Raw genomic sequence first — 17,670 nt, 5'->3', positions numbered from 1 at the left:
ATAGTTCAGTAAACAAATTCCTCCATTATTTCAGCTCTCTGACCCACGTGATTGTATATAAACATACATTTGCATGTCTTAAGAAATGCATAAAGATAATAATAATTACACTCAAAATCTACAAATAATAAAGGTAGTTTGATGTTTACATAGCGCTTTCGTGGTAGCCACTAAAGCTAAGCTGCATTTTCTTAATTTATTCATGTATTTATTTGTCAAAGCTGCTTTTGAAACGTCCAGTCTTTTATATTTCTGCCTAATGTCGCCTGTTTTTGCTCATAAATGCGGCTAAACCGACTGAAATTTGCTGTTTTTCTTGTTTTTTCGTGCAGTGAAGAGTCTCGTGTGGAAGGGGTTAGCAGTCTCGCTAGCACTTGTTTTTGGGGAAAACCAACAAAATGTTCAGAAATATTGTTTTTAATTCTAATGTTAAGGTTTTATTTAACACGTCGTGGTCAGGTGTTTTTGGGAAGAAAGTGGCATTTAAATGTTTGCAGAGACACTTGCATATGTGGCTGGTTTATAATTTTATTGTAATTTTTTTATTTCTGATACCAAGTAATTGTCTTTTTATCATCAAAAACCAAACAAAATATAGATAATGATGAGTGAACATGAATGTTTTCCCAGTAAAACGCCCCTGCTGAGCTTTAATTAAGTGGCCTCCTTAAGGATCCTCACTGTTTTCATTATTTAATACTTTTGTCATTTATTTTAGGTCGTCATATTGTTGTATTTCATAGTTTTGGTAATTGTTGGGAGCTACCTGGCTGCATACATCACCAATGCTCTTTATCATTGCTTATATAGTTCAGTAAACAAATTCCTCCATTATTTCAGCTCTCTGACCCACGTGATTGTATATAAACATACATTTCCATGTCTTAAGAAATGCATAAAGATAATAATAATAATAATTACACTCAAAATCTACAAATAATAAAGGTAGTTTGGTGTTTACATAGCGGTTTCGTGGTAGCCACTAAAGCTAAGCTGGATTTTCTTAATTTATTCATGTATTCATTTGTCAAAGCTGCTTTTGAAACGTCCAGTCTTTTATATTTCTGCCTAATGTCGCCTGTTTTTGCTCATAAATGCGGCTAAACCGACTGAAATTCGCTGTTTTTCTTGTTTTTTCCTGCAGTGAAGAGTCTCGTGTGGAAGGGGTTAGCAGTCTCGCTAGCACTTGTTTTTGGGGAAAACCAACAAAATGTTCAGAAATATTGTTTTTAATTCTAATGTTATGGTTTTATTTAACACGTCGTCGTCGTGGTCAGGTGTTTTTGGGAAGAAAGTGGCATTTAAATGTTTGCAGAGACACTTGCATATGTGGCTGGTTTATAATTTTATTGTAATTTTTTTATCACTGATACTAAGTAATTGTCTTTTTATCATCAAAAACCCAACAAAATATAGATAATGATGAGTGAACATGAATGTTTTCCCAGTAAAACGCCCCTTCTGAGCTTTAATTAAGTGGCCTCCTTAAGGATCCTCACTGTTTTCATTATTTAATACTTTTGTCATTTATTTTAGGTCGTCATATTGTTGTATTTCATAGTTTTGGTAATTGTTGGGAGCTACCTGGCTGCATACATCACCAATGCTCTTTATCATTGCTTATATAGTTCAGTAGACAAGTAGGAATGTAAATGCTGGTAGTGATAAGTTGGACATATCTGACTGTGTTGAGAAAAGATCTTCATGAATTGATCAGGTGTTGTTGGCAAGGCTTGTGTAAGCAGTAGATTTTTAATAATTAAAAGTTGAAATTCACTTTTTTAGATAGAATATAATAAGCTTAATGCTCAATCATGAACATGCCAGACAGGGAATTTTACTTTGGTTGTTTCGCTAACTGAACAGTAATAGACAAATGACAGCTCTTATACACATATGTACAATTTTTAAAAGTGAAAGTTGCAGCAGTATGAGGTAGACATGGACTACATTTACATGCAGTCAAAATTCGGGTTATTGCTAATATTCCGGTTACTGAGACATTCAGAATATTCCGTTTACACGGTAATTAATCATTCGGGATATCTCCATCAAACCAGCGACGCGTGGAGAACGTCATGACGCAATTACCGCTTCTTCTTCCTGTATCCAAATTCAAAACAAATCCTGCTTTGCACGACTTTTCACTCACCTTCTTGTAAATCTCGCTATCCCGGTAATCTCTATCGTCTACAAATGCCAAAATGTTCATATCCTTCATTGCATTTATGAAGTGATTAGTCTCCTCCTGGTCTTGTGTTTCGCCGTGTTTATAATTACGTCCTGGACTCAAAATACCAAGATTCCTTGCGAAAAGAGCATGCGCAGAAAACAAATTCCTGTTCCGTTTGATGGGGATATTCCGTTAAGCGTTTACATGACCGAATATTCAGGTTTTAAAAGGAGTAACCCAGGGGTCATATTCAGGTTTTTAAAAACCCGAATATGAGCAAATTCAGGTTATTTAAAGGGGTTATTGGTGTTTACATGGCCGTGCAAATTCGGGTTATTGCCAATATTCAGGTTTTAAAAGGGTTATTGACTGCATGTAAACGTAGTCATGGTCTCTTGAATAGTTTGCGACAGAGGGCTGGTTTTCATAAAGGGTTCTTTCTTTTTGGACCTTTTATGAAATGGTGAAAAGCTTTATCCAATTTGTCTGGGAAAGTTTCTCTTTCCACACTGTATGGTAACTAGAAAAGAAAACCAGAGGCCATTTATGAGATGGAGTGTTAAACCATTTTACACCGAGATTAGCGTTTTATGTTTTTTCTTAAATGAAGGATGCACTAGTCATTGGTAGCAGCATGTTTACCTTCAGTAAAACGTGACATACGTCTACAGGCTGTTGTTGAACTGACATGGATGTGATTTTTCTGAAATGGGTTGATTCCCAACTGTTATGCAGCCTATTCTAATTGATCCATCGCTTTTATCTTCCAATTCCCGAGCTGTCATCACCTTAGCAGGAGAAACTTCTTCAATATTGTATTGGCGTAACTTTCTTTTGTCTTCATGTAACACAACCTGTTGACAGCCAGTCCCATTGCATTAGGTGTATATCGGACACCTGAGGTCCGCACCATACCTCATAGTCAGGATCGTATCACCGTTTTTGAGCCACAGACTGGTTTGTTTTGTGAATCAGGCTAAAAAATGTGTGTGTGTGTGTGTGTGTGTGTGTGTGTGTGTGTGTGTGTGTGTGGATTTATACGCTGTCAGAGAGGTGTCATTTTCAAAATGAGGATGGATGAACATTGGGACTGTTTTTCTAATTTTTGGGGGCGGTGGGTGGGACTCAGTTTGTCAGATCTAATATTTGGGAGTTTTTGTTCAAATTTGAGCTGTTTCCATGACAGAACTTCTTTTTCCATATTTGGGTTTTGCACAAAGCTAGGGGAGATGGGAATGCGACCAAACCGGCATCGTTAAAGGCTGGATTATTATTATACGTGCCTACGCCGTCACTGTGACGCCGTCGTGAACCCTTTGGACTTCTCTGTCACTCCATTTCGCCACGGTGCAGTACCCCCCCGGGGCCGCTAGTTCGCGATCTTTACCTGAATGGTTTATCCGACTTTTCCGGTCACAGTGAATCAAAGAGATAAGGACAACTATTGTGCAAAAAACCAAAACAAAAAAAAAATCACACATACAAGAAGAAAAGAGCGCTGAAAGTTCACGATTGCTTCAAACCGGGAATGCGTTGCTACCAAGCGAACCAATCACAGCCCTCTCGGTCTGCGTTTGGTCTGCGTCGCCTCAACGCGTAGTTACAATTTTTGGGAGGTGCATATCAGTGACGGCGTGGGTTGCACGACACCCACAGCGTAGGCACAGCGTCGATTTAACGCAAAACCATAATTCAGCCTTAAGAGATCAAAATAATGAGGACCTATTACAATATATCTCATAAAGAGGGATATACTGTAATTCATTTGTGTTGGCTATTTAAAAACTGTATTTTGTTTAGAAATGGGACTGGTATGAATAGCCAATAAAGACACATATCTTTGGTTTTAAAACTTCTCTTAAGCAGGGAAGACCCAAAGCTAGATCTGAATTATAGTGTGCGCTGTAAAAATGAAGGAAACATTTTTATTAATAATTTTTTTGGGTCCTTTTTTTTATATATATATAATCCAGTATTTGTGGAGTCTTATCTGGAACAGTGATCAATCAGTTGGTTTTGTCGGATCATCTTATTGTTGTTCGGTTGGTTGAAAAGGGGCATAGAAATTGTTGATGAAATCATAAATTTAGACACTAATTCACTCAAATGCTCTAGAAGGTTTTATTGACTCATGGTGGATTAGTATAGAATTCAGTAAAATAAAGTTGAATAAAAGAATTATATGTAGTACCGTATTTTCGCGACCATAAGGCGCACATACATTTTTTTTTTTCTAAAATGTGCCACGTGCCCTATGAAACGGTGCGCCGTATCTATTACCTGTATTACGGTAATGTGAGGCGGAGCCACCATGAGAACGGCGTGTGAAGCACCCGTGAGTTGCGGCTGAGTCCGACTGAAAGCAGTAGCGCTGGCGGAAGAAATGAAAATTGAACATTTTCATGGAGGTCCGTCCCGGTGCTTTCGCTTCATGAAACGGTGCCAGCGCAGTAGCAGCAGCGCCCGGCGGATTACATGGAAAAGATGGAAAGCTTCCGCTCATTCTGCAGCCGAAACATCCCCGACATGGACAAGGTGCCGCTCACGTTCCACATCCCGGTAAATCACACGGTGGAGTTAATGGGGACCAGCGCCGGGCAGCGGACCGGGTCCACCGCGGGAGAGCGGACGACCGGGTCCACCGCGGGAGAGCGGACGACCGGGTCCACCGCGGGAGAGCGGACGACCGGGTCCACCGCGGGAGAGCGGACGACCGGGTCCACCGCGGGAGAGCGGACGACCGGGTCCACCGCGGGAGAGCGGACGACCGGGTCCACCGCGGGAGAGCGGACGACCGGGTCCACCGCGGGAGAGCGGACGACCGGGTCCACCGCGGGAGAGCGGACGACCGGGTCCACCGCGGTCGGGATCCGAACAACGGGGTATGAAAAGTTGATTTACTGTTGTGCTTGCCTGCCACGCTGATGGACAGAAACGGCCGCCGATGGTGATTTTTAAAAGTAAAACGTTGCCTAAAGAGACTTTTCCAGCCAGAGTCATTATAAAGGCAAATGAAAAGGGCTGGATGGATGAAGAGATGATCGAGTGGCTGAAGCAGGTTTATGTGCGGCGACCCGGTGGTTTTTTAAAAATTCTTTAATGCGGAAACAGAAGATGAAGACTTTGAAGGGTTTGATTGATGTGAAAAGTGAAATAAAATATCAAACTAAGTTTTGCTCCCGCTCTATTATTAAATAAGCACACTTGTGTGTGTGTGTGTTCTGCAGCGCGTGTGTGTTCTGCGGCTCGCGTGTGTGCAGCTCCGTCTCTGTAGACTGCGCCTTTTGGGTTCGGTGCGCTGTATGTGTGTTTTTAAATCCAAAAATTACACACAAAACTGAGGGTGCGCCTTTTCACACGGTGCACCGAATGGTCGTGAAAATAAGGTATTATGAAAATGATATTTGATTTATAACACTGTTGAAATGATATATTCAGTGTTTGAAATATGTACGTACTTCAAGATAATGTGTGAATTTAGTGCAGGGCGGTATACCGGTTCATACCGAATACCGGTGATTATTTTTCTTATGATATGAATTTTTCGTACAACAATTCACATGCATTCACGTACAACACAACGTTGGGAATCCTACCCTATGTTTCATAGAGCAGACCACATATTCCAGACCAGCCGTTTGGAAGGTATTCATAAGCCTTCATGCCACAAATCCAGTAAATGCCTTTGGTAGAGGTATGGAACAGCGATTAACCATTGTAGCAAGGTAGCTATAATCCTCAATCAATCAATCTTTATTTCTAAAGCCCTTTACAACACACAGGGTGACCAAAGTGCTTCACATTAAAATCCACATTAAAACAAAACAATGGAATCGGGCAGTGGATTTTGGCTTGTTTTAGGCTTAACAAGCGGTTCTTCAGAAGGAGAGTGTTTGGCCTGTGACAGATGTGAGTGTCTTGGCATGTATAATGCATCTGCTTCTGGGCTTTCCTTGCCTGCGCTGTTTCTTCCAATGGCTCCGACGAGGAGCCACAGGAAGAAGAAGGAATCGACTGGTTTCCGGTGCATGGTCGAGGAGTTGTGTTCTTGCAGTGGGATGCGTGGATCCAGCTTAGACGCCCCTCACACTTGACTCCAGTGTCGGTGGTGAGCAGGACGTGTTGAGCCTTGGACCGGCGATGTTTTCTCTGACACAAACCCAGTCTCCGGGTTGGAGGTTTATGGCATGGTTTGCCACTAGGAGGAGACTGGAAAGCTTTTACTTTTCTGTGGATTGACTGAACGGCAGAGGTTAGAGTAGAGCAAAATGATATCATGAATTCATCCATGGCATGGAAGTCCATCTTCTTTATACATAGAACTGAATCGCTTGGTATAGTCATAAGTCTACCCGTAATCCTTTCATGAGGTGTGAGTTTGTGCTTCCTAATGGGTCCTGACGGGTGTTGACCTCATCGACATTAGGATCAAAGGCAACGACATTGTCCATTTAAGTCCAGTTTAAAAATTCTCTTCACATACAAGAACATTTTCATACAAGAACATTTTCATATCCCTCACATTTTGGTATATGAATAAAGTCTATTTGCAGAGCTTCAAAAAAATCATGGTGGGGGGAAGTGTTGATAATGTTTGCAATATTTTTTTTCATAGGATGCAAATCTTGGAGCTTATCAGTCTTTCAACACTATCTGACACTTTCCCCTTTGCTTACATGTGATCAGCTATGCGACATGCGTGCTATTCACGGGTACAAGGATGTGGGTTTCACAACGCGGCCGTCGTTGCTGACCCACAAATTATTTACATTTTTACAACCATGGGAAAGCTACAATCTGTGTTTCTACACATCAGTAGTCTCTTGTAAGAGGGCTACATCATTAGGAGAAGCCAGGTCGTTAGCGGGTATAGAAGGGCAAAGCTTTACAGGGACAGGTAAGCCAAATTTGGTGGCTTCTTTTGCTGCATGGTCACCTGAAGCATTGCCTAGTGACACAGAGTTACCAAAACTGTATTTGTTAAACAGTTACTAAGCAGTGAGTGGCATAAACATAAAAAGTGTCATTTCAAAACAGAAAGTGCACGTTGCATCTCTGACTCCCCGTCTGACGAACATCTGCTAAGAACATGTTCTGGTCCCGGTTTTACCTGGTTTTACCAGGATGAGCTGCTCTGAGCAGGAGGGGCCTTTACAGCACCTTTTATATTCAGGCTATTGTAGGTGTAGGGACTGCAATGTTTCATCCTTTCCTCCTTTAATTTGCATCACTTTCACTTACTTTTAGAAATATGACGTCATAAAGTATTGTTTGACTTTGTTTCGATGACAATGGTTGGTTTCATGTGGCTACATTTAAGCAACACTGGGTGACATTTCTCAGCTCTGGAAGAGAAAAGCCTGAATTTTGGTTCTGCGTTAAATCGACGCAGAACCTACGCCGTAGGGTACGCGGCGACGCGCAATTTACGCCGTAGGCTCTGCGTTGGTGTAACGCGGACCCATAAATCAGTCTAAAGGCTCGGCTGCGCGTGTCGCGCTGAGCGACTCCTCGGTTCTCCAGAGAGCCGTGTGAGGGGAAAACATCCCCTCCCGTCTTTACTAAACCGGTTTGCTTTGAAAAGAGTCCGTCGCGCGTAGCAACCGCGCAGATGAGCTCACGGCGCAAACAGGCGAGTTTGGGAAAGTTAAAGCGGGGAAGTGACCGGCGGTCCCGGACAGCAGCGCCGACACCAGCAGCTGGTCGGGGCCAATGATAATGCACACACGACAACACGTGACTGACGTGTGTAACAGGGTGCACTTGTTTTATGTCTCAGAGAAGGAGAGACGAGAGAGTGAGAAAAGCCTGTAATTTAACGCCCGCGGCTAAAAGCAAATGTATATTCGAATATTCACGATAGTCATTTTGTACATCGCACAGAGTAGAAGCCGAGATACATCGCCTATACTCGATATATCGCCCAGCCCTAGCTAAATGCCATTGAAAATGAATGCATCTTAGTATAATACAAATATATTAAAGAACCATATATGTGCACTATTGAGCATTAACATGTGTTTCAGAGAGCAGACACGTACAAACCAATAGGGTGTCGGAATGGTATTATGTTTATACTTCTCATCCAACCACAACCAAATTCACTCTATCCGGATGGCACAATTTAACTGGATAGTTTAAAAAAAAAAAAAAGGCCGAAATGAAATAGAGTAACGAGGCTGTTTTTAAAATGTAAGGAGTAAAAAGTACAGATAATTGCGTGAAAATGTAAGGAGTAAAAGTAAAAACCGTCTGAAAAATAATTACTCCAGTGAAGTATACATAACCAACATTTCTACTTAAGTAAGGTAATGAAGTATTTGTACTTTGTTACTTGACACCTCTAGTTAAAGATTAGTTGGACATGCTTTCAGAAAAGGCTTATAGACACTATAGTTCGCTCGGAGACATATTTTCATGCGCTTACATGATGAAGTTACCATAGGCAGGAGAGAGATTATGTGGGCTCACCAGCAGTTTTCATTTTCTTTGTTTGTGACGTGGGGCCCTTTTGTTGATTGGTGTGAATTAATTAATTGGCTGGTTCCGCTGCGCCTCCTCTTTGTGCTCAACTGCTGTAGGAAACACTTTTGACAAGCATTAGTATTTTCATACATTTCAGATTCTTTTTTTTTTGCGTTATCCAGCCCTACCCTTTGTTGAGGGCAATTAGCAAATATATATTTTGCATGTACCCTGGAGGAAATCCATCAATCTGATCTCGTGACAGACCACAATTCTCTTTTGCTGTCAACATTGCTTTAGCATAAAGTTCCCTGGGATTATCATCTTTTCCTTGTTTAAGTTTTGTGAGAGTAGTAAAGTCAACCTGTATTACTTCCCTCTGAACTGTTAAGGCAATAAATATTGTAAAAAGGTCTGAGCTTGCTCTGGTGTGATTTTGGCAACAGCTGTGGGATTAAAGGGAATTCTCTCTAATTTCATTTTTGTCTGCGTTGTGTTTTTTAGATTCTTCTAGTTGAGCCATCAGAGGGAGTTTGAAGTGCTTTAGTTATTTTAACCATATTTAATACTAACTAAGTAACAAATAAAACTAACAAATAAAACTATCGGTACCGTAATTACATACATGTATTTTAATAGGACCAGTCAACTTTTTCTCTGACTCTCTTACTGAAAAACTTCCCAAAAACTTTCCATTTTTCTTTCTGTAAGATCCCTCCAAAAAAACTTTCAATTACACTTACTTTTACCCACAAATCACTTGCTAATTCTTCCAAACATCATTCTACTTCAGAGCATACAAATCATTCCTGTGAATGTAAGGAGAGCGAGTCAATTCTTACTGAAATGAAATATACCTCAAGTATTTGGGAGAGCGAATCATCCCCACAAAAACAGTTCCTCTACATACAGTATATGTCTATTTCTCACAAATATCTCAGTGTTCCAACACTTCTTATGGACCTCAAGTCCTGCATATGCTATAAGTCCCACTGGACTATTCTTTTGGTACTCAGACCAACCATGGCGTTCTGGCCATTTCGCTCTTTAATGTTACCCGAGATATTAAACCTTTTTAGAAGAGCGAGTCAAATTCTAAGGCAGGATAAGCAAACCATTCTCACAACACAATCAAATTCAAGTGTTATGAAATTGCCAGCATTCCTAAAAACATCTCTACAATAACCTTCCCAATAACACAAAATAATAAAAAAAAATAACCCTCACAACCACACAGCGGACTTACCTAAAATTTGAGGATGACGTCAACTTTTTCTCTGGTACTCCAGTCCACAGACTTTCGACAACAACTCAGCAACAATAATTTGAGATTTTGCAAGTGGATCCCTTACCTCTGAAAATTTAGATAGAGTCACTGCCGTTGTTCTGGAAAAGGAGTTCCCATCAAAGGTCTATTGTCATCCGGGTCACAGCACCAAATTGTTGAGGAATTTATCAAAACCAGTTCAGAAGTCCGCTTGTGAGTAGTGAGTTTTATTCAGTAGCCGGCGGTCAGCAGGACCAGCACAGGTCGTGTCTGAGTTGGTGTGTCGACCCCGGGTGATTGTGTCATGACTTTTTATACAGTAAGCTTCAAGGTACAGAAGGCAGGAAATACACAAACCAAGTGAGAGACAAAAAGTAATTTACAATCAGATGTGATCTGTGGCCAAATGTCATTATCTGGCAGTTGGCCTGACTGTCACTGACTTCTAAATTACCCCATAGGGTATTCTTGTGATTCAAGTCTGTTCGAACCAACTTCCAGGTGTCGTCTGCAGGGGGGGTGGGTAGGGAGCTGGGTAGGAAGTTGAAGCTAACACAAAGGTGCTGGGTCTTAGTTCAAAGCCCTGCAGGAGGTAGGAAGCTGGAACTTCATTGACAATGGGTCAAGCGGGGGTATGAGACTGGGGCAACCTGCAAGGCGTCGTTGTCCCTGCAGGGGCCACGTGCTGTCACAATGCTTCATCACCGCCCAGCACTATGTGAATTTATCTTTTCCTTCTGGGATATTTGTTCCCGGTAATGGATTTTTCTCAGTGATGTGTTTAATCACCGTGGGAATTTCTCCTTTCTCTCTCTTTTATAGAGTCAGAAGGCACTTGGGAGAGGTGCAAAAAAAAATTTTCGTACTCAATGACATTACATCGCAATGTCAGATCGTTTGGGGCAAATAACCAAGTCCAGGGATGGAAAAAGCAAGTATTCCTCACTCAGCCTATTTGACAAGTACAAGGGAAAATCAATAGAAGCTCACAAAAACACAGGTAAGGGGTGTGGTTGTGGGCGTGTGTTGGTGTGTGTTTGTGTTCGTTCTCTGCTTTATAAATCTTGCTCCTGTGTTTTGTATACCAGTACTTCCACGACATGGCTTACAGAGTCTCGGAAAAGTGGCTGCAGCCCGGCGGATGCCCCCGCCTGCTCACCTGCCGAGCTTGAAGTCTGAAAACAAAGGAAACGACCCTAGTGTGATTATAGTGCCCAAAGACGGTTCAGGATGGGCGAACAAGCAGGAACAACCCGATCAAAAGAGGTATGGGGGAACATTTTACCAAACCGCTCATCCTCTACTGTCTCAGGGAAACTGGCTTTGATACAAGTACATTTTTGCCAGTAATGTCATCATGGCTGTAGTAGTAAGTATTGTTGGAGCCCTTCTCCATTGTGGTTCTAAAATGTCAAGATTTGTAATTTTTTTTTTTTTTATGTATTTTGTGTGTGTAAAACGTAGGGGTGTAAAAATATATCATGCCACGAAATTTCGCGATACAAAAACTGCACGATGCGTGTCGTGGAGGTGACAAACTGTATCGCGATATTGGGTTATTAATAAATACATTGTGTTGACTAGTAACGCGCATCCTATTGGTGCAGCGGGATCACGTGCCGACCGCGCCTCGACCTGCGGACGAAAATCTTACTCCGCTCAGAAGAAACTAGTACCGTTTTGCGTCTCGACCACGGGACTCTTGGGGGGGTTTTTGAGCTCTGAACTTTTACTGATGTAAGGCTGGTGTAGAGTTAAGCCTTACCTTATTAAATTAAACTTTTTCGGGTCGTGAGTAGGATAAACATCGGGACAACTTCTTCTGAGTTTGAGTGTACTTTAATGCAGGGGTTCTTGACCTTTCTGACCTTGGGGCCAATTTTTTCAGTACAGAGTGGCCCGGGGCCCATTAAATATTAACACTTTATAGCAGGGGTATTCAACTAAAACTTTAAGAGGTCCATTTAGAGAAAATTTACTCAAGCAAAGGTTTTTTTTTTTTTTTTTTTTTTATAAATCGATACTTGGATTTATGTATCGATAATTGTTCCTACACATGCATATCGATAAAATATCGATATTTTTAACCCACCACTAATATATATATATATATATATATATATATATATTTTCAAGTAGCCTCATAGTTGTATCAACATCTGCATCTGATTGTTATATTAAAAAAAAGTACATATTTGCCACTTACATTTTATTTTATTTTTCAAATGCCATCTTATTTTATTTCTCTACTAGCAGTTTGAATTTCCCCTTTTCTTTGTTAATTGTCTCAACACATTTTTATAATAAATGAATATAAACATTGGTGAGCCTGGAACGATATTTAGTTAAATTTAAGTTAATTTAGTAAAAGACAGATTTTTTTCTTTTTTTTTCCCAGTCAAAGTTTAGGACAGAATAAGGCATAACATATACATGGTATAAGTTTGTTGTTTATCGGTATATTCTTGTTGAAGTTTCCTTCATCTTTTGTCTTCATCCTCTCCCTTTTTTAGTTCTATTGCATCAATGCAACAGCTGCAGGAGTTGCCGCCACAGCTGGGTTTACAGAAATCTGTCTCCAATCTTCAGAAACCGTTGCCAGCAGCCAACCAGGAGGTGTGTGTGAAAATGGTTGTTTAAAAGAAAAAGTTTTATGTTTTCCATTTATGGGTCTTCAAAACTTTGCTAACTTTTGTCCCCATTACCTCAATAACAGGATACAGCGAGATGTTCAATACAAAACATGGATCTGAACATTTTTATTTTGTATTAATCCTCCTGTTGTCTTCTCGTCAAAATGACCTTCCACTGTGTAAAAAAACAAGAAAAAAAAATCCCTTAAACAATATTATTTTTAACTTGAAATTTAATGACTTTTCCTAGCTTGGCCCCAACAGTAGAAAAAGTGAAATGTTGCTTTTATTCACATTTCCATGTAAGCTGTACAACAAAATATACAAAGTTTGTCTTGCAAATAGAGTTGAAATCAAGGTCACAGAGTTATTTACACACCACAGAATGTTACAATGTTTTAGTTGTGTCCCAGATCAACCAGTACCAGAAGTAAACAAGACAAATCAGTTGGTTTTTCTCACGGACTGCTGAGACCATGATCACTCTCAGATCAATTAGTAGTAAACGTAAACAACACAAGAGAGGTGGCGTTCTCGCAGAATGCAGAGCTCTTTTTTTGTGGATTTCCAGAGGTTATTTTCTTTTCTTTAGCTATAGAAATACAAGTGAAGAGTGAAAACTCAGGCATTCACATATGTTGTGGTGAATGACAATTTTTCTTCAAGCAAGATGAAATTTGGTGTTTAAAATTCAATTAAGGTGCTTATAATGGGGGTTTAGTGAAGACCGGTTATTTTGACCCGGAGGACACAAGATGTATACAGAAAATGAGGACAACAGGAGGGTTAAGAAATATTATGACTCAGAGCAAAGGACCTTGTTGAACTTTGATTTCATTTGTTTCCATAGAACACAAACACAGGGGGACCAAAGCAATGGGCCCAGCCAAATGGAAAGGCAGTAGAGCAAGATGGTGAGTCCTTTCAGATAAATCTTGTTATCCTACCAATCCTTCAAGTTCATTATGTGTATTATTTCTTACTTGTGTCTTATGAGTAAAATTAAAGCATGGAAAACTAAGCACAACTGTGAGAATATGACAATGGGTGAGTTTTAGACAGAATGGTGATAAACAATATACATCTTGGCAATTTTTTACAGTCATAATATTGATGAAAGCAGAAAAATAGTATAGTATTAAAGCAGCACTATGTAACTTTTCCACCATAATATATTTCATTGTGATGGTCCATCAACTTCCAACAGGTTTAATGAACCTCTGTCATGGTCTGAGGGGTCTGTATCGCCTTCACTGGCACTATGTAACTTTGAGGAGCATGGTAGGAACCCTGCCACACTAAAAAACTACACATTTTACAGCTTTGGCTGCTTTACGGCATACGTCACTTCCCCCTCCTTCCCGATTCGTGGTCGAGACGAAAGCTGAAGCAGCGAAAACAACGAAGAAAATAAAAGGGAGGAGGCAAAAAAAAGAAAGCGGGAGAGTAACAAGCTAAATGCCCGGACAAAAACAAAAAAAAAATGCCCAGACAAGAATAAACATTGGCCCGGCTGGAGTGAGCTGAAAGACGAGGAGGGATGTCCGACAAGAGAGACAGAATTGTTATGATACAAATGTAAATGTAGAGTTCTATGTTCAATAAGAATCAAAATTTGAATGTTTTCACATACAGGGGGTTCTAGTATTTTTCCTGAGAACTGTAAAATTGTGCAGGGCTGATCTGCAAAATATAAGGAATGAAGGTTATAAAGTATTTTTTTATTTTGTCAGTAAGTATGTTGGACTACTAATTTATGACGAAGTCCCTCTAAAAAACGTGACAGGAAAAAGATGCAGTAGAACAAAATCAGAGTGTATTAGTTTATAGTTTGGGGTGCAACTATCTCGCTGAAACAGGACAGGGGGGTGGGGGTGACTTCACTAATAAAACCAAGTTGAACTTAGTGATTTTCAACTTCGTCATAATATATTGTTTAGCCAAAAATATATACATAATCTCTTCGCTATCCGTCCTGCAAACGACCGCTGAAAACAGAAAAGTAGTTTTGAAAGTCCGTCCCGTTCATTCACTATCAAAACAAATGCACGCGACGGGGACAGGATCTTTATGGCAGTACGTGCTGGTGCTCATGGGAAATGTAGTGTTCTTTCTGGTAAAGCACTACCGATTTTGTCCAAAGGAGCCGCCAAACTCAACAAAAGCTGAAAGTTACATTGTGCTGCTTTAAATTACTGTATTTTGCCTACATTTACCAGTTTCAGCAGTTGTTTTCTGCTCCCAAAGTGCTTTTTAAAACACAATAATTCCTAATAAAACATTATTTTATCATCATTTTGTAAGAAAGTGCTCATCCAGACCAAATAACTACCATTCAGATTTTTACAAACTAGGTTTTGGGGGGGGGGCTGTTACATGAATGAAAAAGCATTCATGTGTACTGTTACAACTGTATTTCCATGATGGATTAAACACCTCCTTTTTAATGAAATCAGGTTCAAGGGCCTCAAACCGACTTCAGCCCTTCTCTCACGAGGAATTTCCCACATTGGGGGCAGCTGGAGAACAGGACAAGGTTGGCAAGGAAAGAAGCGGCTTCGATCCGTGGTATGGGCCCGGACCAAGCCTCCGCCCGCAGAGTAAGCTCCATCCTTGATTCTTGACTTCTGGGAAGCTGCTGGCAGAATAATGGATTGGGTGATGTTTTTTTTTTTTTTTGTGGCGAGTTATTAAACTGGTGAGCAAAGGTTTGTTGGGTATACCAGTTGTACCATTATATCTATCATGTTGCCACTGCAACATTCATGTGGCAGGAACACAGAAACTGGTGATAAAAGTATTTCTTTATTCCAGTAATCCTTACCCTGCATTCACACTGAAAGCGTCAAAAATCTCCTGATGCCGCATCCTAATGCCGCATCGCGCTGCTTGGTGCGTTCACACCCTGGATGTATTAATAGAACTGGATGGGACATCGAAAATGGCCGCCCATTCATTTCAATGCATTTTACTCAGCCAGCGCATACGCTGGAAAAATTTCTGACTTCCGGGTTTACTTCCGCGTTAAGATAGCATAGAGTATGCGCAGTTGAGTCACCTCCCATGATGCTCTCGGGCCTCCCATCATGCCCCGGGGCAATGACGCGAATATTAATATAATATGTATTAATATAATATATTAATTAATGTATATTATTACATGTATAGTATTACATATATTATTAATGTATTAATATAATTACATAATATATATTAAAGGTATTGTGACATCATTTTTAACATGCTTTTAACACTATTAAAAGTCTTGTCCAACATCCCTCAAATGTGTCTAAAAGAGTGTAACAAGAAAAACTTCACTCTAGTACTCCATTCCTGGCTTTTTATGACAGTGTTTTTTTGCGCCGTGAAAAACGCTTCCTTTTTCCCCTTTCCTGTCAATCATTGCTCCGCACCTCCTCCAACCAACCGCTACACACTTCTGCCGGCGTCTCCACACACACGCGCGCACGCCGACCACAAACACCCACACACACAGCCCAGACAGGGCGACTACAGCCCGGGGATGAAGTCCAACCGGGACCAGAGGACCGGGACCGCAGCTCCCCGCGAGCAATACGCTCACAGCGGCTTCGGAGAGTTAAGCCGGGAGCGACAGGCGAAGCATGCACAGAAAAGCAGCAGGGCGAAGCAGTCCCCAGCAAACAATCATAAAAATAAAGGCATGCAAGCAGCAGTTTCCCCTTATCTTAAGTCCAGTCAGTGGCCGCGGGTCTTCTTAGCAGTTTTCCTCCGGTGATTAGAACAAAAGAGGCTCTAAACAGCTCCGTGTTAAGCCTGATTTATGGTTCCGCGTTAAATCGACGCAGAGCCTACGCCGTAGGGTTCAGCGTACGGTGCGCGTCGCCGCGTAACCCTACGCCGTAGGGGCTGCGTCGGTGTAACGCGGAACCATAAATCAGCCTTTATGGTGCGCTGGAGAGGAGAGGAGGCAGGGAGCTGGGTGGAGGGGGCGGTGATTTAAACGTAACGGCCCGCCACCAAACCAGATGCGCCGTTTTTGCATAGTTATGCGGAAAATCCCAGAAAGCACACAATACACTGAATGTTAAAAGTTCGTTGTTTTTTGGGTGTAATTGATGTCAAGACACCCAACAAAACACAAAAAATCAAGAAAATTTTGTTTTTCATGTCACAATACCTTTAATATAATACATCCGTGGATGCACGGACACGGCTGTGACGTCACGCCCAGAAAGAGACTTTTCTGGCCGTTATAAAACATTTTTGACGGATATAAAGTCCATGACTTAAAAATATAGAATACAAAGATTAGTAATTGCCGGTGATTACAGCTGGAGGTTCCTGTGAACAGTTTTAGAGGCTTCTCTTTTACTATTGCGGTCTATGGGCAAAAAGCTTTCTGGGCCCCATGGGATTTTTTTGTTGCAGTACCACGGCTGGCCACTGGGAAAAATCGGCGTGCCTTCTGAGTGCGAGACCGGGGGCTGGTTCACACTGAAAACTGCATGCACTGTCGACGCCTGCAGTGGGCGGGGCTAAAGCTGCGCTGCAGAACTGGAGGGAACAGTCTACACATATCTACCGTATATATAGCGTGCACATCTTCAGTTTCCTATTTCACCATGGATCACACTTTGGGCCGCCTTCTTTATATTTTAGCGTTATTTCCGCGTAGATAAGAGTGAGTTTGATGCTCTTTAACAAGTTTGGTCCGCGGATCAACAGCAACCATCATCGTTGGTCCTGGTGAAGCTTCAGTCTGTCTGCGGTGAACACTGACACACCGGGTCGGAGCGGATTTGGTCATGATGTTCAAACTGTTTTGTGATTAATAAGCACGGTTTTTAATTATTTTGCGTTGGATCGATGTAGCAAATAAAATAGTTCGGACCATCCAGTTCCTCAACCATCAGTTATGTGTTTCACGTGAGCAGTTCAGGTAAAAACGGCAGTCAAATCAGCAAAAATGTCAGTTTGCTGGATGAAATATATTAATTCCTGATAAAATAAGTTTGTTAGTGCACAGCTCTGCTCCTTTACGCATGTGAATCAGTGTACGTTTGTGTGTACATGAAAGTACAATCTGCATTGAGAGTTCTCGCTTCAGGAATCCCGGTCTGTGATTGGACGACGCCTCGGTGTCGCCGCCG

The 17,670-nt window shown here is 41.2% G+C and overlaps 1 protein-coding gene across 1 annotated transcript in view; it reads left to right on the top strand.

Moving 5' to 3' along the window:
• prrc2b (proline-rich coiled-coil 2B) overlaps positions 1-17,670 on the top strand; it is a 77,896-nt gene that overhangs the window by 2,046 nt on the left and 58,180 nt on the right. Inside the window, exons 2-6 of the mRNA XM_061733655.1 lie at positions 10,728-10,905; positions 10,994-11,171; positions 12,419-12,521; positions 13,389-13,452; positions 14,995-15,138. Of these exons, the coding sequence (XP_061589639.1) occupies positions 10,791-10,905; positions 10,994-11,171; positions 12,419-12,521; positions 13,389-13,452; positions 14,995-15,138 (604 nt within the window). The 5' untranslated portion in view covers positions 10,728-10,790. The remainder of the gene's footprint in view (positions 1-10,727; positions 10,906-10,993; positions 11,172-12,418; positions 12,522-13,388; positions 13,453-14,994; positions 15,139-17,670) is intronic.

The sequence above is a fragment of the Cololabis saira genome, chromosome 11, assembly GCF_033807715.1.
Source record: "Cololabis saira isolate AMF1-May2022 chromosome 11, fColSai1.1, whole genome shotgun sequence".
Taxonomy (NCBI): domain Eukaryota; kingdom Metazoa; phylum Chordata; class Actinopteri; order Beloniformes; family Belonidae; genus Cololabis; species Cololabis saira.
This window is presented reverse-complemented; position numbering and strand designations above follow the sequence as displayed.